Genomic DNA, 23,446 nt, shown 5'->3' on the forward strand with positions numbered 1-23,446 from the left:
CTTCCTTTCTGGGCTAAAAATATCAGAAATGCAGACATAACAGCCATTACAATGATAGCTGCAAAGAAGTAAAAATCAAATTATCTAAGGTTTAGAAAGAGAATAGCAAAATTTTCCCAGATAAGTCAAAGTCCAAATGAAAAGTAAACAGCAAACCTGGTGAAAAAACAAAAGGACATCTCATACCTACCATGATGGCAGCTGAGAAGTTTTTATACTGCGTCGGCTAAATCTTACCTTGCACCTCTTAAACGTTTCCAAAAAATAAAATCAAATCTTCCTGGCTTCATGACACATACTTTGTTCCAACTCTCAGCTGTGCTATTAGCATTTCTTTAGAGTTACCCAGCGCTGAAGGAGACAAACAGCTTGGCCAAAGGAGCTGAAAGTGCCAACAATGTCCTATGGATTAGCGACGAGAGGCCGCAACAGAACACACTACTAGCAGAAGACCGCGGGCTCCCCAGGAGCTCATTTTCAGGGCCTACGGTTAGAGGAAGCTCAATGACTGATGGCATAAAGAAGTTCTCAGCAGGCACATCTGGGGACAACTTCAAAGCTGAAACTCATGTTTAGTTAAATTAAGAAATACATGTTTCCAGTAAATGTTTAGTGCTGGCCCCACGGAAGATCATTCAGCTTCTGATAAGGGCTCATTTGGCAAGCTGCCCTAGGCTCACTTGGCAATTCATATGAAGAAATATAATTTTTCTCAAAAAAAAAACCCACTCACAAATTCTTACCATTGATCTATATCTTAGAGAGAAAAAGAAATCTGGCTACCTTATGTGCAGAATGGCTCTGTGGCTGGGGATAAAAGAAAGGAGAGAGGTTTCTATCCTCCAACTTTCCATGATGGCTGGGAGTGTAGATTTTACAACCTATCCTGGCGTGGCCATAAATTTTCCTAAAATATCACTCTGACCATTTTGCTCCCAAATGCTTGCAAGATACAGCACAAACTTCATAACTGGGCATTCAAAGCCCTCTGCCACCTGATCCCAACCTACTTCCCTTTCCAAATGTGTTAACCCTACTTGGATCTTTCACCCTAGACAAATTGGCTTATTCACCAGCCCCAAACATGCCTTGTACTTCCCCCCACCCCAGTCTGTGCTTTTTCGGCATTCTGCTCCACTACAATACCACCCCCTACTCTGTCTATCCAAGTCTAACTACTCTGGCAAGACCCATCTCAAAGCCCATCCTCCCAAATTCAAAGACCTAACTCAAACACCACCCCCATCTGAACTGGTAATTCCCTAAACTTAAATCTTCTATAATTCACTGTCTGCACCAGTCAATTCATCATGTACTGGAGTACATGCTGACTTTTCTTCTATCCCTGTCTCACCCTCTTCTTTATTACATGTGTGTTTTATTTCATGTTTATACTTCCTGTTCCTCCAATTCAATTATGAGCTCTCTGAAGGCAAGGAGGCCCTTTACACTTGCTGATCTTCCTTCTCGAAGCCCAGTGTGGGGCACTCAAATATCTGCTGATGAAGCAAGCACCTGAACTGGTAAATGGAGGGTTGAGGTGTTCCTGCCTCCCCAGGCTGGACCTGAATGGAGAGCCCATTTATCAAGACCCGTATGATTTGAGGACAACTTGATGGGGGTTTAGAAACTGCTTATACCACTGGCTTTGCTGGGCTCGATCCAGATAAATGAATGCTGGGAAGCTAGCCCACAAAACAAGGAAAGAATGAAATGGGCAGACTTCGAGCTGCCTAAAACATATCCACCAAACTGGGCACCCAGGAGGACTGAGGAAGAACTAAGCGATGGACTCTTCATAGCAGACTTTGGCTGAGCAAAGGGAGACATTCTCCCTCTGCCCCAACATCCCTTAATCCCTCTGACAAAGGTACAACTGGCAGCAGCCTCCTTGCACAAAGGCAGAAACATTTTTGTTGGCATAACAATTACGGTCGATCCCCAAAGGTACCTCTACTCAAGAGGTCCACACTCTTTATCATTCAGGCAAAAACCACTAATATCAATTAAGTTTAACTGTGTAATGCTGTTTCTCTTAAAGCTGTTTAGACTAACTCTGGAGGTTGCTTTGGCTAACCCAGGGACAATATCAAAAACTTATGCACAGGAAGAAATGATTGTAACTAATTTAAAGGAAGTGGAAATATCAGTTTCATAGGTCAGATGAGAAGCTAGTCAGGGTAATCTCTTGCATCTTACGCTCTCATAGGACCTTCTCTGTGCCTGGCAGTTTCAGAAGGTGGCTGGTCCTGGCATAATTCTATCATTGACTGGCCATTGACAGTTACTAAGGCACTTTACATTAGAGTGTACTTCTCCAAACCTCACAGAATAAGCCCCTGAGAGAAGAGCTATATATGCCCTCCTTTTACAGAAGGGGAAACGAAAGGTTGGAGATGCTAAGTGACTTACCTCAAGTCACAAATCTAGGCAATGTCTGGGGTGGGATTCCAACCTAGGTCTTCTTTCCCTCAAGTCAAGTACTTCACACCTAGCACATGACCCAGCCTGTAGTGGGGGACAGCGGCCACTTCATACTCAGATTTGCATTTCTCTGACCACCAGGGAGTTGAACACTCTTTCGTATTGCCATAAATAGTTTACTCATATTCTTTGACTAATTCTTTATTCAGTATTGGTTTTTAGTCTTATATTCCTCAGTCTTTTTCACAAAACTGTGAAAAGCTGATGGGTTAGTGATATGATTTGCAAGATGAAACACTATTGCACTATGGTTGTTATTTCTATCTGATTAGAAGATATCTGGCGATTATGTAAAGAATATGGCTTGGTGGCTACAGACTAGAGTGAATACTTCTCACAGGGCTCACTTCTACTCCATGGGACCCAAGCGATTTCCAAGTCGTAAATGCTGGCTCTCAAAATGGAACAATGTGCTGGAGCCAGCACACCACACCCCGGCCTCTTAGTAGAACCACCGGAGGTGAAAAAGGATAATGACCTTACCAAATCCCAGGCTGACCACACTCTGCTGCTAGATGAACAGACGCAGTACGGACAAGCTACACCATGCCTCGTCATAAAGATATCCCACAGAAACCCTAATATTCTAATTAGAGAAGATGGCTTCAATAAATCTTTTCCATCGTTATCCAAGTTCAAGACAATTTCCCAATTTAAAAATCAAAGCAATAAAGCAGGACATAAATTGCATTACATTCATTTCCTAGCTAATGTTTGCTTAGCACAGACGAAAAGGGCTCTCAACTGGCAGTGTTTTAGACTGTCTTGATATTGGAGGGGTGGCCTGTAAATATGAATGTCGATTTTAATTTTGATTGTTAGACTATCTTTTCAGAAAGAATGTTTAAATTCTGTATAACTGATTTTGGTACACAGAATATTCTGAGGTGAATCGTGAGCATAGGTCTTAGACTTCTAGTCACCTGAACTTCTTAACATTTTTTCAGTCAAATAATGACCCAGGACAGTAAGGAAGAGAAGTACTGATAACTGTGGTAGTCTCCATGTGAATTCAGTTCAGCACCACAGTAACAAAGGATGCCAAAGACTGTGTCTCACAAGAATAAAGATAAATTCTAGAATTTTCAATCAATAAACATTTACTGACATATTGATAAACATTTATGGTCTACTACGTACCAGGCACTGTGCTAGGCACTAGGGATACACAAGGTGGCAAAAGACAATCCCTGCCCTCAAGGAGCTCAAAATTTAATGGTAGAAACAACAAACAAGCTACATATAAGACACACAGGAAATAATTAACAGAGGGAAGGCATTAAAATTAAGAGAGGTTGGGAAAGGCTTCTTGCAGAAGATGGGATTTTAGGTGGAGTGTCTAGTTCACAGAACAGCCAGAAGACTGGTGTCACTGAATTGAGGAGTACATGGCAGCGAGGAAGGTATCAGAAGACTGGAAAGGTAGGCGGGGATAGGGTATTAAGGGCTTTGAATGCCAAAAAGAACATTTTATATTTGATCCTGGAAATCATAGGCAGCCACTGGAGTTTACTGAGTAGGAGGTAATATGTTGGGATCTGTAGGAAAATCACTTTAGTATCTAAATGGAGGATGAACTGGAGCGGAGATAGATTTGAGGCGGGCACACCTACCAGGAGGCTACTGCAACAGTCCAAGTGGGAAGTGATGAGGTCCAGCACTAGAGTAGTGGCAGCGTCAGAGGGGAGAAGGGGGGTGCGTTCCAGAGATGTTGCAGAGGTCAAACCAAAGGTGTTGGCAACAGCTTGGATCTGGGGGGTGAGAGACTGCGAGGAGTCCAGCTTGACTCCTAGGCTGTGAGCCTGATGGACTGAGAGGATGGTGTTGCCCTCTACAAGAATGGGGGCTGAGCCAAGGGGAATGATGAAGGCACAACCAATCTTAGAAAGGGTGGCCAGGGAAGCTGAGTCAAGGAGCGGGGGGCAGGTTTCAGTGACAGTTAGTAGATGCAAGTAGTGGGACAAGAAAAGGTTTAGGATGAAGGCAAATTTGTTGCCTATGGAACAGGCACTCCAGAGGGCACAGTGGAAGGGCCAAGTGGTGTCTGATTGAAACTTCTGGGTGGGAAGATTGAGAGAGATGGGAAGAAGGAATTAGGTAGTGGGGGATGGGGAATGAGGTTTGGCTATGGAGGATACGACCAGGCATGACAATGTTCACCAGTGGGTGGAGGGCACCACTCCTTTTCCCAAAGGAGGATAGAGATTAGGCTGCAGAAGTGCAGTGTAACGTGATCAGAGGACCTCTGAAGGCTGAAGATTAGGCAGGAAAGGGCGCAGCAGGAGATGGAACAGCAAGAGAAAGTAGGTTCCCCCTCTCCAGATTCTGCTTTCCTTCTTCCCTCAAGGGACAAGTGCAACAAGACACGGAAGGTCTGAGGACAAAGGGAAGCTCAATCTTCCCCATCCAGGTTGGGAGGATTGGATGGCAAGAGGAGGTGGAAATTGTCTTGTGCTGGAGGAGATGAAAGTCGTGGTTTTGGGACAGATGGAAGATGCCCGGCTTGGCCACCTACCACCTCCCCTCAGGGGACACCCTGCACCCAGCAGGACATGGAAGGCACACGGCACAAGGTCAGAGGAAGAGCTGGCTCCTCTTCTCACCCAAGGAAGCTGAAGTTGAGGCGGCAGCAGGAACTGGATTTTAACAGCACTTTTCAAAGAATCTGATTTAATCAGCATGGGTAATCTTTCCACACACACAGATCACAAGCTCTCCAAACATTACTAGACAGCTTAATGAATTTTTACAACCAAGAGAACTGATAAACTAGTGGTCACCCTTCTAATGAATTCAGTCAGATATCCTTAGAGACAGATATTCTGAGTCCATTGTGAAGCCTTTTTAGCTTGATTGGACCTCTTCTATTGACACAGCCTGCCAGAATGCAGGATCACCTCCATGCTACAATGAGGCAGTGGAGGAGAATTTCTCAACTGCTTGAATTTTATTTAAATCAAATGTATGAACCAATTTGTTAGATGAAATTTCCAATGTTTTAAGAGAGCTGTACCTTCAAACACAGACAAGACAACTGATTGAATACAGGTAAGGAAATACTATCTAAACTGACATGCAATGTACGTTTATCTAGTGCCAATAGATTTCCAGCCAGAATTTGACTCAAATTGAACTCTACAGGATGATAATCATGAGTTTAAATATAACACATATTTTAACCATGCGGATCACCTCTGACCCCCCTGCTCCCCAGGGTTACCAATGATCTCTGAAGTGCTAAACCCAATGGCTCATTGTGGGTCCTCATTCTCCTTAACCACGCCGCCGCTTTTCATGTGGCTGGCTGCATCCTTCTCCTAGATACACTTCCCTCCCTTGGTTTCCATGACGATGTCCTCTCCTGCTTCTCTCTCTACCTGTCTGACTGTTCCTTCTCTGTCTCTTTTTCTGCATCACTTCTATCTCTTGTGCCCTTAAAATGAGTGTCTTACAAGGCTCTCCAGTCCTGGTCTCTCCTCTTCTTTCTCTCCATGTGCTCCACTAGAGATCTCCTCAGCCTCCATGGTTCAGGTATCATTGTTACAGAGATGGCTTCCAAATCCATATCCATACCCCTAATTGCCCCCATAGTGTGAATCAGCTAAGACCTGCTAAGTAGGTCCCTCTGAATGCCCCATAAGCTTGTTGAAGAACCTGACCTCCTTATCCTCCCCCATTCCCTTGGGGAGCTGTCCGTCTCCACTCTTGCTTCCTGGAGTGCACAGCCATCCTCCCATGCACCATCCTAACTTCAGAATCACCCCGGATTCTTTCCCCTCTCTCACCATCCCTCAAACAGTGGCCTCATCTTGTTAATATTCCCTTCCTGTTTCCCACATCCATCATCCCCTCAGCTGACAAAATCCTCTTTCGAAGGCACAAGCCACCTCCCTCCTCTGCTCAGAAGCCTTCAGTCGCTCCCACGTGCCCAGGTCTTCACGTTTTTGTCTCTCACAGACCCCTGTTCAGAACCAGGTTTGTCAATGCATCAAATACAATCAGTCAAAAAGAAATCCAATTCTGTGGAAATACAGATGTCATTTTTTTCCCATTTAATTTTATAGACTTCAGATTAAGAACCTTTGGCCTATAGAATAAAATATCCATTCTGTAACCTGGCATTCAAGGCCTCCATAGTCTGTCTGCCACTCACCATTCAGGCTTATGTCACAATACTGCTTGTCATGAACTCCAGGTTCCAACCAAACAACCCTCCATCCTTGTCTGACCCTGGGCACCCCAGCAGGCCGTCCGCCACACCTGGGGCATCCTGTCCTTTCTCTCCTCATCATCCTCAGAGCTTTTCCTGGTCCCCCCCCCTTCCCAGCTAGCTGTGCTCCCTCCCTGAATTTGCCTTGTTTCACACTGACTCGCACATGTGTTCTACTCCCTCCACCTTGTAGAACATAACCAAGTTCCTTGAGATCAGGGCCTGTTTCCCTTGTCTGTCTCTCGGTGCCCTGCACAGAACTGATGCTTAATAACTGAGTCGTCCTCTGGGACACCAAAGAGAAAAATGAGGCCTAGCTGTTTCATTCAACTTCCATGAACAAATGACATGGCTCCTCCAGGCACTGAGTGCTGCTGTTCTTGTTCATTTTTTACGGGAATAACCATTTACTCGCCAGCCTTTTACCAGCACCTTGCCATTCCCACTTTGAGAATGAAATGCTTCTGACATGATTTCGGTCCTGTAGTCACACAGAAATGTTTCATTAATCACTGACATTCTGCTTTTTAATTACCATAAACTAATTATGTGCCTTATCTCACTGGAATAAAACTTCGAAAGCTATGTCTTCTTTTTGAAAGGTCTGCAATAGCTGTTTAGGAACCTGAAGTAGCAAAAAAATAAATGGATTTGAACAAGGCCATTTTTCAAGAGGACGACCATAAAAATGGTTTTCCGTTTCTACTTATTGATAAAAATGAGATCTATTGCTATTCCACATTCTCCAGAGAAGCCTGGAGCTGTAGAGGATTTCAGGTCATCAAGTCCTTCCTCTATCCTGTTTTGAAAGTGCACCGTCAGAGAAGGAGGTCACTCAGCCTCCTCTGAGTGACCTACATTGGATGTTCTTAGAGGACAAAAATAGACCTTTCTGCACCAATTCTGACCTGAGGACAATCCAAAACTTCAAACTCTCTGCAGCCATCCTTTCTTTGGAACACTCTGAACCAAGGAAATCCTGCTTCACAAAATCATGCTCTAGGTCTAAAAAGGCAGCTATGGTTTAGCGGAAAAGCAAGCAAACTCGATCTGAAGTGCTCTGATGAAACTGGAACAAAGGGTCTTTGTTCCGATCCCAGCTCCGCTATTTTCTGTCCATGAGACCTCAGGCAACTCATTTAGCCTGTCCAGGTCTCAGCTTCCTCATCTGTAAAATGAAGAGAGAGGGAAGGAGGTTGCACTGAAAAAGAAAACTGAGCATAGTCTGCTGCTGCCAAAGTGATATTTGGAAAGCATATTTCAAAGGGTTCATAGAAAAGATAGATAAGATTCTATGGATTAAAACTCTACAAGGGAATGCCAGGGAAAAAAATCTCCCAGGGAAGTGGGTCCCCAGAGGATGCAGAGCTTTCAAGAATGAAATTTGCAGGTGACAAAGAGAAAGAATTCTGATGAGAAGGAAAAGAAGGAATCGTTTGAAGAAACCTAGGGGGACGCAGGGTGAACTCCCCGACCCACTCTGAGGGTGGAAGAAAGGGCTGGGAAGTGGGATCAACCGAAAGTGCATCCTGCCCCAGTGAGAACAATGGCAAGATCGCTCCATCTTGAAGGACACTGAGGCCAGCATGGGACTCTTACAATCACAAGCAGGAGTTTCTGCATTTGTTTTTTTCCTAGGAATAAAATATCAAGGGAAAAAAAGACAACAAAAAAGCAAGGATGGGACCGGGTTAACCACTGAGGAAGAGAAGGAGCAGCTGTTCAAATCTCTTCTGTCTTCTCTGCCCAGGAGAGTGATCTTTGAGCAAGAAAGGATGGAGCCACAAAGGACTAAAGGGAAGCGGATATCCAAGAGAAAGAGAAAGATGGGAGGAGCCGTCCAAATGAACTGCAGTCCCTGCTTCTTGGAAAGACCAGCAACGGTGATGGCTAAGGCACTGTCAGTGATCCCCCAAAATCTGTGGAGGACTGGAGAGGGATCACAGAACTGAAGAAGGGCACGTGGCACTAGGATTTACAAAAGGAGGGAAGAGAATAATTTGCAGGCTACAAGTCAAGAGCTCTACTTCAATTCTAAGAAAATTCTAGAACATCTTTAAATTTTTACTGAAAGTTTTTCTATCACTTTCACTTCCAAATGAAGCCCTCCCTTCTTGCTGACCTAATGATCGATCCCTTGTAACAAAGAATAAAAAAGGAAGGGAAGGAAAAAAGCAACCAATATATCCACCATGACAACAGTGTATGCACTATTCCATACCCACAGCCCCCTTCCTCTGCGGAGAAGGCCAACGAAGTGCACATTTCCTGGGTCTAAAGGGTTTTATTAAAGGAAGAGCTAGTGAACATAGTGAAACAAGGTGGGGATCCCAAAAGCCTAGCATGATGTCGCCAAGCATAGCTCATGCCAGACTAAAAATATTTCCCTTCCATAACAGTATTGCCAGATCCTTACATCAGGAGAACACTACAGACAATAGTTTACCTGGATTTTAAAAAGCATTTCAAAAAATCTCTCAGGCTATTCCTTTGGGCAAGATGGATGTTAGCTAGCCAAGAGCACAACTGAGTGGATTCACAACCACATTCAACATCTGATCAAAACGATCAGATCCAACAGTCACCAACAGTTCAATGCCAATTTAGAAAGAGGTCTCTGTGAAATGCCTGCAGAAATCTGTGCTCGGTCCTTTGCTATCTGACATCTTTTAATCAAAGATTCAGATAAAGTCATAGACGGCATGTTTATCAAAGCTGCAAATGATACAAAGCTAAGAGAGATAGCTAACACAATGGAGGATGTAGTCGGAATGGAAAACGACCTTCAGAGGCTAGAATAATGAGTAGATTCTAATAAGACATTTTATGGAAATAAATCTAAAGTCGTATATTTGGGTCCAAAAGATCAACTTCCTATGTGCAAAATGGAGGAGACATGACTAGATAGCAGCTTTGGGGGTGTGGGGGGTTGCAAGCTCAGCACGAGTCAACAGTGGGACATGGTAGCCAAGAAAGCTACATTAAGAGAGAGCTGAAAAAAAAATTTTAATTTAATTTAATTTTTAAAAAAAGAGGGAGAGAGCTGGAGCAAAGGACTCTCGGAGAGGGGTAGTCCCATCATCCTCTGCCCAGGTCAAACGCCTTCTGGAATGTGCTGTCAGCTCTGGATGTAAGGTTCAATAAGCTGGAGCACATCTGGAGAGGAGGGCAACCAGGATGGTGAAGGGATCGCGCCAGACACAGAAGGCTGGGGTGAACTGACTAAGTAATGGTCAGAATGGAGAAGCGGAAAACCATAAGGGGGAAATGACAGTGGCTTTAATTACAGGATATATTACTGCACTGGGAGAGCTTTTAATTTTAGGAAGGAAGTTCTGCCTGACATGAAACCAGAAGTGCCCTCTTTGTACCTTCCCCCAATCCTCCCCACTCTGCCCCAGGGGCCAAAGAGAACCAGTCTAATCTCTGTTTGCCCCAGCCTTCTCTTCTCCAGGCCAGTTCCTCCAACCAATCCTCACTGAGCCACTTAGCTATTTCTAACTTATTGGAATGCATTTAAAATATTCAAAATACCATAAAGATCAGAGTTTTCTATGTAAGTCCAATGAGTTTAAAGATTCCTAAAATCTGGCAGGAGAATATTTAAGATTAGAATTGAGAATGCAATATCTGATAATAGAGATGTCCTTAAGACTCATGGGAAGGCCCAGTAAGTTTAGGATTCTAGTGTAAGGGGTTGTTCTAAATAGGGAAGTGATTTTTTGTGGACTGATGTTCTATGACGGAGAGTGAAATCGTTCATCCAGTGAAGCCTACTGCACGCGGTATACTCTGCTAGGCTAAGGGTGATCCTAGGGAAAAGAGAACATGTCTTTGCCCTCAAGGAAACTACAGTACAATAGAGAAGGAGGGAGGGAGAAAGCATTTACACAAAATATAATATAAATTAGAATTGAATGAGTTAAAAGAGGAACATAAAATGATATGAGAGCAAATTTGATGGAAATCATTTAGAATTTGGGGGAAGTAGGAATGTGTCATGGAGGAGCCGATACTCAAATTGGGCCCTGAAGGAAAGGCCGTCAGCACGTATAGGGGTAGGAGCGCCTGGGGTTTGTTTAGTACATGGTGAGTCCAATCTGACTGGAACACAGAGGACAGGGGATGGGAAGGAACGGGAGGCCAGAGTGGGATCATAAAATATAAAGGTGAGAAGGACTTAAAGATCAAAGAATTACAAAAGGAGGAGCTTTTCCACTCAATTCACATCCAAACAAGGATTCCTTCTTCACCCCAGGTCTGGAGCCAGCTTTTCTGCTTTGGGATGGCCCCAGTTGTTAGGAAGGTGTGTTTTCTTTTCAATAAGAACAAGCCCAAATGTGCCGCTCTGCAGCCTCCGAGGACATGGAGCTGGGAGGGAGAGACCATTAACACAAAGCCAGCCCTAGGGGACATGATCCACGTCATACATGTATGACAGCAGAGCTCCAGTTACAGAGCGGGGTCTGGGCTTTTAATGGACTCTCAGCAGGGACATGTGGTAGCCCAGAAAGCCAATGTGATCTTGGGCTTCATGAAGAGGCATGGGACTTAGAGGGACAGCACAGTGATTGTCCCACTGCACTCTGTTCATCAGTCCTCCTCTGGAGTCCTGTGGTCAGTTCTGGGTGCCATGCTTTAAGAAATATACTGATAATCTGGAGAGCATCCCCAGGAAAGGCAGCCCAGCCTTCCTGAGAGTCCTCGAGGCCATGTCATGTGAGGATTGACTGGAGGAACTGGCCGTGTTTAGCCTGGAGAAGAGAAGACTTGGGGGGAACTGAAATTAGACTAGTTCTATTTGGCCCCTGGGGCAGAACTCAGAGGATTGAGGGAAGGTACAAAGAGGGCAGTTCTGGTTTTAAGGAAACCTAGGCAAACAGGGTGAAGTGACTTGCCCAAGGTCATACAGCTACTAAGTGTCTGAGGCCAGATTTGAACTCAGGTCTTCTTGACTCCAGGCTCAGTGGTCTATCCACTGCACCACATAGCTGCTTACATTCATAGTTAATGGAAAAGCTAGATTTCAATTAGAGATTAATGAAAATAAAGATATAATTATTTTTATGGAATTTAAAGTTCCCATAGTCCCCACATAAAGAACCCCTGAAGGAGAGGAATCTTTATTCAGCTTATTCTGCTAATAAATATTCAGTTCTACTATGGAATTTTAAAATTTACCCATGTCTCCTTGACAACAGAAATTCTATTACCATTTGTTATCATTTTCTTGCGTACTTATTTCTACAAACCCTTGCCCTCAATGCTTGTTTCTTACCTAACTAATTTTCACAATTGATTCAGCTGCTTTTTTACAAAACAGTAAGTGAAATACTCTACAGCTCTCTTTTTAATAATTAATAGACTCAAAGAGCATAATTTGACAACTAAAATCTACAAAACGTTTGTTCTGTGGGCATTTTCACGATTTCTGCATAAACACCAAACCTTCAGAAGACATACCCACATAATAACACTCCGCTGTTTTGCTACGGAAGAGATCACTGGGTGGGAGAGTTACAAGCCCTAGGATCTGATCCCCGTTCTGCTGCTGAACAGCTGAATGGCCTGGACCCGTCCCTCACCCCTCCCGGGATCTAGATGACATTTGTAAGACAAGAGTGACCTAAAAGCTCTCCAAGGTTGCTTCGAGCTAGGGAACCACTCTATGGTTACACATTTAATAGTGTTTTAAGGAACACACTTCCAAAGTATCCTAAGCTTCCCCCCAAAAAAAAATCATAAAGAATGGGAGATAAAGCTAACTATTACCATGATTATTATCATTTTTGAGCATAAAGTAAACTGGTCTCACTCTTCATTGGACACAAATGGCACCAATTCCTACAAAGTCACGGTTTGGCCTTGGAAGTCATCTTCAACCAACAGGTGTATGCATTTCTATTCAGTCTGACTGCTCCATGGTAGTGATCTGCCAGCCTCTGTGTACTTGTGTGCCTATATTCTGTATTTAGCTTCTCTGTGAGCAAGCATCCTCCTAAGCAGAACAGAAATTCTGCAAGGGCAAAGACGGGCTGTTTTGTACTGTGCATGTATCGCCATTGCCTAGCCCATGATTGGCACATAGTAGACACTGAATAAATGCTCGTTGATTGGCTGAGCCTACAAAATCTGTACTGATCTCTGCCATAATTTGCAGAAGCCTCTGCTACTGTGGCACTGCACCTATACTTTTTAATGTTCATCTTTATCAACAGACAAGGAAACCACATCATTAGCACTGGTTCGACATCAGAAATGGAGGTGGTTTTTACCAGCAGAAGTGGCACTAAAGATGATGTGCTAAAGCTGGCTTTGCCGCTGCCCCCTATGATCTGCTGCTGCAACTTCCCAAAAGGGCTGTCTCCCCCTTAGAATGGGAGCTCCTTAAAGCCAGGGGTGCACTGACTCCTGTCTGTGTCCCTATTGCTCAGCACAGTACTTTGCATACAGTAAGCATTTAATAAATGCTTTTTCATTCTTTCAATCAAAGGATATGAACAAATGGGTTCTCAAAAGAAGTGATGCAAACTATTTACAATCATATTAGAGAGTTCTCCAAATCATTAATAATGAAAGAAATAAAAATCAGACCAATTCTAAAGTTTCACCTCCAAACCAGCAAACCACCAAAGACGGCAAAAGACAGAAAGATCAATATTGACAGGCACACTAAGGCCCTCATGGGAAAGGCATCAAAGAAAGAAATTTAGAATCCTGCTAAAGCAGCCCTGGGCACCTCCCTGAGAAATGCATGCTAGGAGATCTCTGCCATGATCTCCCACGGGAAGAGGGGCTGCCTCTTTCACTTAGAGGGATGGCATTTTATGTGTTTCTCAGCCTGGAGGACCAGAGGCCAGGGAATTGCAGCTCACAGTAGAGGGATGGCCTTTGTCGCACCAAGAAGGTGACCAAAAAGTCCTTACATGCCCTCTGACTTATAGATTCCACTGATATGCCCAAAGAGTCCTAGGATAAAGAGAAAGCTTCCACATACACTGAGATATTTATAGCAGTACTGCTTGCAGTAGTCAAGAACCATACCAAGTGGATACCCATCAACCAAAGAATGGCTGAGTTTTGGTTCATGAATGTGATGGAAGGGCGCAGAGTCAAGATGGCGGAATAAAAGCAGTGACTTGCTTGAGCTCTCCCCCAAACCCCTCCAAATACCTGTTAAAAAATGGCTCTAAACAAATTCTAGAGCAGCAGAACCCACAAAAAGACAGAGTGAAACAAATTTCTAGCTCAAGACAACCTGGATGGTTGATTGGAAAGATCTACTGTGCCAGGCTGGGAGAGGAACACAGTTCAGTGTGGGCTTCCAGGCAAAGACTAGGCCTCAGCAAACCTGGAGCAGGCCTCAGAGGACTGAATCACAGGCAGCTGTGGTGGTTTCCAGACAAATGCCAAAGACAACTTAGAAGGTCAGTAGGAAAAGTCTGTGACCTCTGTGAGAGAGAAACTTGGTCCCAGCCCCAGTCCGGTGGGCAGCGGCCGCTCCTGGAGCTCAGCCCACAGACAGTGGGGGAACTGAGTGGCTGATCAGAGGGGGACTGCAGGGAAATCTTTGCTGGCACTGAGACAGGATTCTCTTGCTTCGCCTGTGCTTGAATCTGGGTTGCAGTTCTGGGTGGAGGTCCGGGGGCGAGGAGGGGTGTGGTGGAGCTTGTAGTGGCAGTGAAGAGGGAATCCTCCTCGCAGTTTCAAGGCAGAAAAGAGTCCTTGTGGTGACTCACAGACCACAGCACAGGCCAGGAAAAGAGTAAACACCTCACCCCTTATTATACCACTGTGGAAGAACTGAAAATTTACAGGTCCCTAGAAGTATCTCTGAAAACAGCTGTACAAACCCCCGAAGCTTGGGACAGTACATTCTCTACACAGACCCCTACCTTAACAAAGAGTTTATAACTCAAGTAATCGTCTGGGATCATGAGCAAACTGCAAAAAAACACCTCAGACCATAGAATCTTTCTTTGGTGACAAAGAAGATCAAAACATATGACCAGAAGAAGACAACAAAGTCAAAGCTCCTACATCCAAAGCCTCCAAGAAAAATATGAATTGGTCCCAGGCCATGGAAGAGCTCAAAAAGGATTTTGAGAATCAAGTAAGAGAAGCAGAGGAAAAACTGGGAAGAGAAATGAAAGTGATGCAAGAAAATCATGAAAAACAAGTCAACAGCTTGCTAAAGGAGACTCAAAAAAATACTGAAGAAAACAACACCTTAAAAATAGACTAACCCAAATGGCAAAAGAGGTCCAAAAAGCCAATGAGGAGAAGAATGCCTTAAAAAGCAGAATTGGCCAAATGGAAAAGGAAGTCCAAAAGCTCACTAAAGAAAATACTTCCCTAAAAATTAGAATGGAGCAAATGGAAGCTAGCAACTTTATGAGAAATCAAGACATTGTAAAACAAAACCGAAAGAACGAAAAAGTAGAAAACAATGTGAAATATATTACTGGAAAAACAACTGACTTGGAAAATAGATCCAGGAGAGATAATTTAAAAATTATTGGACTATCTGAAAGCCATGATCAAAAAAAGAGCCTAGACATCATCTTTCAAGGAATTATCAATTGGGGGCAGCTAGGTGGCACAGTGAATAGAGCTCTGGCCTTGGAGCCAGGAGGATCTGAATTCAAATCCAGCCTTAGACATTTAACACTTACTACCTGTGTGACCCTGGGCAAAGTCACTTAACCCTGATCACCTCACCCCAAAAAAAGAAAACAACCAGAGAGAGAGAGAAATCATCGAGGAAAACTGCCCTGATATTCTAGAACCAGAGGATAAAATAGAAATGGAAAGAATCCATCAATCACCTCCTGAAAGAGATTCCCAAAGGAAAACTCCTAGGAATACTGCAGCCAAATTCCAGAGTTCCCAGGTCAAGAAGAAAATATTGCAAGCAGCCAGAAAGAAACAATTCAAATATTGTGGAAACACAATCAGGATAACCCAAGATTTAGCATCTTCTACATTAAGGAATGTAATATTCCAGAGGTCAAAGGAGATAGGATTACAACCAAGAAGCACCTACCCAGCAAAACTGACCATAATCCTTCAGGGGGAAAATGGATATTCAGTGAAATAGAGGACTTTCAAACATTTCTTGATGAAAAGAACAGAGCTGAATTGAAAATTTGACTTTCAAATACAAGACTCAAGAGAAGCATGAATGAAGAAAGAAACAGGAAAGAGGAATCATAAGGGACTTATTAAGGTTGAACTGTTTACATTCCTACATGTAAAGATGATATTTGTAACTCATGAGACCTTTGTCAATATTAGGGTAATTGGAGGGAAAAAATTAGATAGATAGATAGATAGATAGATAGATAGATAGATAGATAGATAGATAGATAGATAGATGCCACAGGGTGAGTTGAAGATGCATGGGTGATATCTGGAGAATAAAATTAAGGGGTGAGAGAGGATTATACTGGGAGAAGGAGAAAGGGAGAGGTAGAACAGGATAAATTATCTCACATAAAATAGACAAGAAAAGGCTTTTACAGTGGAAGGGAAACAGGAGAAGGTGAGAAGGAATGAGTGAATCTTATTCTTATCGGATTTGGCTTAAGGAGGGAATAACATACACACTCAATTGGGTATGGAAATCTATCTTACCCTATAGCAAAATAGGAAGGAAGTGGATAAGAGAGCAGGGGGATGATAGAGGGGAGGGCAGACTAGAGGAAGGGGTAATCAGAAGCAAACACTTCTAAGGAGGGACAGGGTCAAAAGAGAGAATAGAATAAATGGGGGTGGGATAGGATGAAGGGAAACATAGGTTTTCACAACATGACTACTATGGAAGTGTTCTGCATGACTACACATATATAACCTGTTTTGAGTTGCTTGCCTTCTCAATGAGGGTGGATGGGGAGGGAGGAAGGGAGAAAATCTGGAACTCAAAGTTTTAAAAACAAATGTTAAAAATTGTTTTCACGTGCAACTGGGAAATAGAAATCTATCCTGCCCTACAGGAAAATAGAAGGTGAAGGGGAAAAGAAAAGGGGGGGGGGGGATAGAAGGGAGGGCAGATTAGGGGAAGGGGTTTTCAGAATGTGCTCCATCTTGGGGTGGGGGGAGGGACAAGATGGGAAGAAAATTTGGAACTCAAAATCTTGTGGAAATGAATGCTGAAAACTAAAAATAAATGAATAAATAATGAATGTGATGGAAAACTGCTGTGCTATAGGGAACGATGAATGTGGGGAATACAGAGAAGCATGGAAAAACATTTAAACTGGTGCAAAGTAAAGAAAGCAGAACCAGGAAAACAATCTACACAAAGACTACAACAAAGTAAATGGAAAGAATGAGGGGACAAATAAAACTGAATTCTGCAGAGTTAAAATAGCTGAGCTTGGACCCACATGAGAACATGCCCCTGTCTTCTTTTCCAAGGGAGGCAGAAAATGGACAGCCACTGATCTGACTGATGTGCTGGTTACTGAGCTGTTGTTTTCCCTCTTTTTAATTTCTTTATTATAAGAGGAGTGAAGAAGGGATAAGTAGGTGATATAAATTTTTATAAGTCAGAATTGGATTAGTTAATTAATCAATATTAGTTAAGTACCTAGTATGTGCAATAAGTATAAATAAGGGGTCCAGGAAAAATGAGAAACTGGAGGAGGAAGGCCTCACTTTAAAATGGGGAGGGGGGGTTGCTCACGTTAATAGACAATTTCCTCCAGGAATAGGCAGGCAGATAATAGAACAATGTGGAAGCTTACACAGTAGCAGAGGAAAGCCAGTGTGAGGTTAGGCCTAAGATTCACCAAAATAATCTGGAACTGACACCATGTCCCTTCTATTTACAAAATAGTAACTAGGGGCTGGTGGTTGAGGTACACAAAGCTCGATGCTCACTCCCACAAGGAGATTCACACTTCAATGGACTGTGACCTCTGCGGTGGGGACGCCTTGAAATGCTATGGACAGAAATCCACAGAAGGCTTTTCTTCCTCACTGTTTCTTGTTCCTGGCATCCTACAAATCTTCAACATGGTAGAGGGCTTCTGGTAGGTCTTCTGACACTCTGACTGCCATGAGCCTTCATTCTCTGTAGAATGTGGCCCCCTTCTCTTCTGCTCCTGGATGCCATCTTTCAGAGAGGTAGAATAATGTAGGAGTTAAAGGGCTGGCATCAGAATCAAGACGTCCTGTGCTCACATCTGATTTCTGATGCTTAAGAGCGTTATGAACGTAGGCAAGTGACTTCACCCGTCCAAGATTAAGACAACTGTCCAAGACTTACCCACTAATCTATGGAAGGGCCACAATCTCTGTAGAGGAGGGAGTCTGCATGCAGATCCTTGTCCTGCTGGCATATTCCTCACTCTGCTTGTGTGCTAGTAATCAATAACAATGAGCAGCAGCCAACTTCTGCTCACTATGGCTCACTTTCCACTGCTCTAGGGTCACTTGCAATTTCAATTCTTCAGGGATTGTGTTATTCTATGATTATCACAATGCAGTGTCTTTGGGAGAACAGTCATATTAAAAAGATGAGTTTTATGTCAGGGAACGGCCTGAGATAATTGTAAGCACAAACAATTACGTACAAACAAAATATACACAAGATGACTGGAGATAATCATAAAGGGAAGGCACTCACATTAAGGGAGAATGAGAAAAGCTTCTTGCAGAAGGTGGAATTGAGCTGAAACCAAAGGAAGTCAGAGGAGTCGGGAAGTGGAGGAGAGACAGTAGAGAGCCCCCGTCATGGGGGACAGCAGTGAAAATGCCCATACGGATTAGTTCAATAGTTGGCTGCCAACTGCATGCTGCATTTTGAACAACAGATATTCTTCATCCACTTGGCTTTTCCATTGTGGATTATCACACCTGCATCTTTTGGGTTATGAGGTCCTGTAATATTCTCAGATTTGATGCAATGAGCACAATACCATTGCCATCCAGAGGGAATCACTCTGTACCGGCCAACGTCCCTGACAGTGGGCAGCGCTGCTAGCCAGCACACATCTACCTGTTTTGTGCATACCATTGTCCCTATGTTAGTTCTGGGACCTGTTCCCATAGGAATACCTAAGGTTCAGGGATAACACAGTGGCAAAGATATCCACTCCCCTTCAAGCATTTTTTGGCTCTGCCAAAGTCGCGAGGACTGACTCATCGTCACAGCATAGCCTGATTCGCCCCTCTCCTGTGAGGAGCTCCTCCTGCTGCCCCTCCCTGGCACACAGATATGTCTCTGCCCCATGCCCCAGATGTCCCACTGCAGCTGTCCGTCCTTGTTACATGATGGCTACCACCCAGCGGCACCATCCCTGCCCACACCCTTTGGCAGAGGCCGGCTTCATAGGGAGGCCTGGCTGTTCTAATTCTTGGTTAGTCTAATCCTCTGATTCTGAGTACAAGGCTCTGATTCTGGTCAGGCTCTGGACGGGGAATGATCCTCAAGGCCCCGCTCAACCCTTCCCAACACCTCATTTTTACTGACGACTTACGGGAGCTAAGTGACTGGCCAAATTACAAGTATTGGAGGCAGAATTTGAACTCAGAGCTGCTACCCTGAAACTGAACACTGTTTACACCACAATGCATTTGCCTCCTTCACCTCTTTCCCTCAAACACCATCTCTGCATGTCTCACAAGCTCATATTTCCAGTAATATGATGAGGGTAGATCTTTAGACCAATGAAGCCAAGGTCAAAACCTGGGAACAATAGCCCAGAAGAAGAAAAACCTCTTAAGATGTAGATCTTAGGGGAAAGCTGGGTGGCGCAGTGGATACAGCACCGGCCCTGGAGTCAGGAGGACCTGAGTTCAAATCTGGCCTCAGACACTTACTAGCTGTGTGACCCTGGGCAAGTCACTTAACCCCAACTGCCCCATCAAAACGCAAAAAAAAAAAAAATGTACATCTTAAAGTTAATTAGACAATTATGCGTTGGACGATTCTACCAAGATTCACCACCAATCGTCTTTAGCACTTACCGTTAATAACTGGAGTGTACACAACAATTCCAACCAAGTTTGGATCCGACACTGTCGTGTCTAGAATGAGGCCCCCAATGCTGAAACATAAAACCAGGACATTTAGAAGGAAAAAGACACCCGTTAAAACTCGCTATTTTCACACAGAAATCCCTGCCTCCGTATAAAGTGTTAAAAGTCAGAAGAAAATGTAAAGTCAACTCAAAAGGATGGCAAAGACCACCAGCCCATCTACTGGGCTCGAGAGCAGCCACTTAAGAGCCTTTCCATTTCCTCTGAAAGGCGTGAGCTTCCTAAGGGGAACAGACTTTAGCCAGCCAAGCCAGCACATGCCCAAACACCCACAGAGGAGGTCTTGGCTCTGCCATTTATTTCCTCCACCGACAGACGGGCCCCGCAGAGGTGAGCGGCCTGGCCGGAGACCTTCCTATGGGCCTCTACTGACACACAAGAGCCTCTGGCAGAACCTGGAGGCTGTTCGGGGTTGTGAGCGGAGGTCCGATGATGTACCGAGATTAGAGCCAGGTGCTGCCACAAAGTGGGCGGATGGCCACAGCCCCAGCCTGGCTGCACATCCCACTCTGAGTCTTGGCACTGATTCTCCTTGAGACATAGCATGGGGCAGGGCTGGATTTGGGGTCAAGAAGACCTGTCCCCTCACCACTAACACCGAACTACTCTTTATCCCTCCGACCACCAGCAAGTCATGGAACTTTTCTAAGCCTCAGTATCCTCATCCGCAAGATGAAGATCATAAAATCCACAGTGGCTAAGTCAGGCTGGGAGGCTCCAGCAGAATCACTCAGGTAAAGCACTTTTCAAACTGCCCAGGTCTATGCCAGTGTAAGTTATTTAACTCTTACACTGTCTGTGATGATGACCACTCCACACTGATCTAGCATTCCTGCGAAGAGAGACACCAGATAAAGTACGAAAACAGAATCCAAGGAGGCATTGGGTGTGAGGGACCAAGAGCCTGAAGAGGAGCCAGTGAGACCAGCCAGCCAGGTTCCAGGGCTGCCCTGACCGATACAAGCCGGGAGGCCTAGACCCCACACTTCCACCTCCTGTGATCGTGACTTGTACAGAAGATGTTCTGCACCCAGAGGCCCCCATACCAATGTGTCACGGGCCTGGTCAAAAACAGGCTCGAGATGGGGCCGGGACTTGTGATGTCACTGGCAGAGTGAACTCCCAGGGGAGGAAACTCCATCTCCTAATGCACGTTGGCACCTGCTCTGCAACTTCTGGTCTCAGAGGGTTGCCAAACGCACTAAGAAGCATACCCAGGGTCATACAGCCAGGCAGCGTCAGAGGTGGGACTGAAACCCAGTTCTTCCCAACTCTTAGGCCAACTCTTGATCCTCTACACCAAACTGTCTTTGTACTTTTTTTTTTAACATTTCCCCCCCCAACCTTCAAAATCAAAAGTACAAACCCAATTTTTATTTTTTATTTATTTTATTTTTTTTTGGCTAGGCAACGGGGTTAAGTGACTTGCCCAGGGTCACACAGCTAGTAAGTGTTATGTGTCTGAGGCCAGATTTGAACTCAGGTCCTCCTGAATCCAAGGCCAGTGCTCTATCCACTGCGCCACCTAGCTGCCCCACAAACCCAATTTTTAGAAGAAAAAAGTGAGTCAACACGAGCCCCCTTTCTCCTTTGCTTACTGAATGTGTCCTCTAAAGGCAAACCAGAACACTCCCTTGTCAGTAAAGCCTTCCCTGAAAAGAATGGGGATTTTTCCCATTGCCATATTTCAACCCGCCTCTGTTCAGCACAGGAGAATGCTCTAAATGCCATCTAGGTAACGACCTTTCTCCTCTCCCAGCCACTTTCCCCACAGGCCCACACAGTCCTCGACCTGGCGCTCACCTGCTTATGACCATGGCTGTGATGACGGGCTCCCAGCCCGAATGGAGAACGGTCCTTGTGGCTGGGTGCTTGGCAGCGATCACGATCCATATGGGAGTCAGAGCCAAGAAAAAGGCACCAACTAAAGGAGCTACGTAATAATACGTCTCTGAAATGTAATAAGAAACGCTGATTCCAGTTAATGTGTAGTTCAAACGTACTCAATGATGTACCCGAGAACAAAGCAGATGGAGTGCCACGAAAGCCTGAAGGAAACCAAAGCTTTAACTGATTAAATATCTTATAACATAAGACTTCTATTAAGATTAAAGTGTTTGGTCTCTCCTAGGTAAGGTCCTGAAATATACACTGAAATTCTTAATTACAGCAACTCAAATTTTAAAATTCAATTTGAAACAAAGGATTATTACAGCCTCAGGTATCAGGTGTCTTCCTCGAAGCTCCCAGGTGACCCTCTTCATCGTGACCCTCCCCACTCCTCCGTCTGCTGCTGTCTTCCGCACAAAAGAGGCTCTGACGGACGCTGGTGGAACAACTGAACTTGTGCGGTTAATTTAGAAAACAAAACTCTAAAATCATTTTAACACCAAGCCACACCAACTTGTATGGGATAAAAAGCAAACTGGCTTTTCAGCATTCATGCTCATGTTGTGTGGTGAGAGGAAGGAAAACCATCAAGATACTTCTCAGGGGGGAAAACAAACACAGGGTTCCGTTTGATGACAGACTCTTGGTATATGGCTCTGGTCAAGCTGTCCTGCTTCTAGTAAATGGACTTTGATGTTTCCTTCCATTTGCTATCTCGCACATTCTATTTTGTGTAACTTTATCAATGATTTTTAAAGGATGAGAAAATAGTTTAATTTACAGTCTGGATTCACAGTTCTCCTTTTCTACCTAATTCAGAGGATCATAATATTCAAAGGTGCCTCAGATCTCATAGACTCTACTCTCAACCTGAGTCATAAACCATGTTTCTAGGTCACCCCATTTTCAGATAGCTCTAATCATTAGAAAAGTCTTCATTATGTAGAACTGAAATCTGCCTCCCACAAATTCCCACCAATTGATCCATTTCTGCCCTCAGATACCAAGCAGAAAAGTTGAATGCACCTCCCACACAGCCACTTTGCAAGTATCTGAAAACCGAGATGCGTTCCCCCACCCCCGCCTTTAGATTTCCCTCATGCAGGATAAATAACTCCAGTGTCTTCAGCTCAAGGCTGTCTGCCATGGCTGCAGCATAGTTTCAATCTCACTCTCCTGACTACTATATGAGGCCAATATTCTAGAACTGAATCTTCACCTGGGGGCCTAGGATATATACATAACACACCCACACCCACACACACACATGTATGTGTGTATATGTATATATGGGTATATATGTTATATATACCCATATATCTTTAAAACCTCACTTTAGAATAATTGGTTTCCTTTGTAATTCTCTTTTTAATGCGTTCAAAAACATTACTCTAAGAGAGGTCCATAAGCTTCACCAAATGGACCAAATGGACGAAAAAAAAGGGATCCATATGAAAAAAATTTTGAAGGAAGTTGAGAACTCCTGGCCTAATATCTATTCTGGAAATACTGGAAATGAATCCTTCAAGAGATGAGTAGTAAACATCAAGAAAGAAAAATAGTAACTACAAAAGGCCACCATGACTTTATCAGAAACAGATCGTGCAAGAGTAGGAAAAAAAATCACTTTTTCACAAGTTTACTAAACTAGTAGATGAAGAGAATAGTGTAGATGTAGTTCATATAGATTTCTACAACTCTTCTGATAATGTATCTCATGCCATTCTTGTGGGAAAGATGGAAAGACATTGATTAGACAATAATACAATCAGATGGATTCTGATCTGCTTGGATGGTCATACACAAAGAACCATC

The 23,446-nt window shown here is 44.0% G+C and overlaps 1 protein-coding gene across 5 annotated transcripts in view; it reads right to left on the reverse strand.

Annotated features, from left to right (window-relative positions):
* Window positions 1–23,446, reverse strand: part of SLC41A2 (solute carrier family 41 member 2) — a 130,752-nt gene that overhangs the window by 31,793 nt on the left and 75,513 nt on the right. For 4 of the 5 annotated variants that reach the window (XM_020982400.2, XM_020982399.2, XM_020982401.2 and 1 more), the window contains exons 7-8: window positions 21,545–21,692; window positions 19,670–19,749 (exon numbers count right to left, since the gene is read on the reverse strand). The exons of the other annotated variant lie outside the window; for it this stretch is intronic. In XM_020982400.2, coding sequence (XP_020838059.1) covers window positions 19,670–19,749; window positions 21,545–21,692 — 228 coding nt within the window. The remainder of the gene's footprint in view (window positions 1–19,669; window positions 19,750–21,544; window positions 21,693–23,446) is intronic. 5 annotated transcript variants of the gene reach the window in all.

The sequence above is a fragment of the Phascolarctos cinereus genome, unplaced genomic scaffold, assembly GCF_003287225.1.
Source record: "Phascolarctos cinereus isolate Bilbo 61053 unplaced genomic scaffold, phaCin_HiC Scaffold_1;HRSCAF=81, whole genome shotgun sequence".
Lineage (NCBI taxonomy): Eukaryota > Metazoa > Chordata > Mammalia > Diprotodontia > Phascolarctidae > Phascolarctos > Phascolarctos cinereus.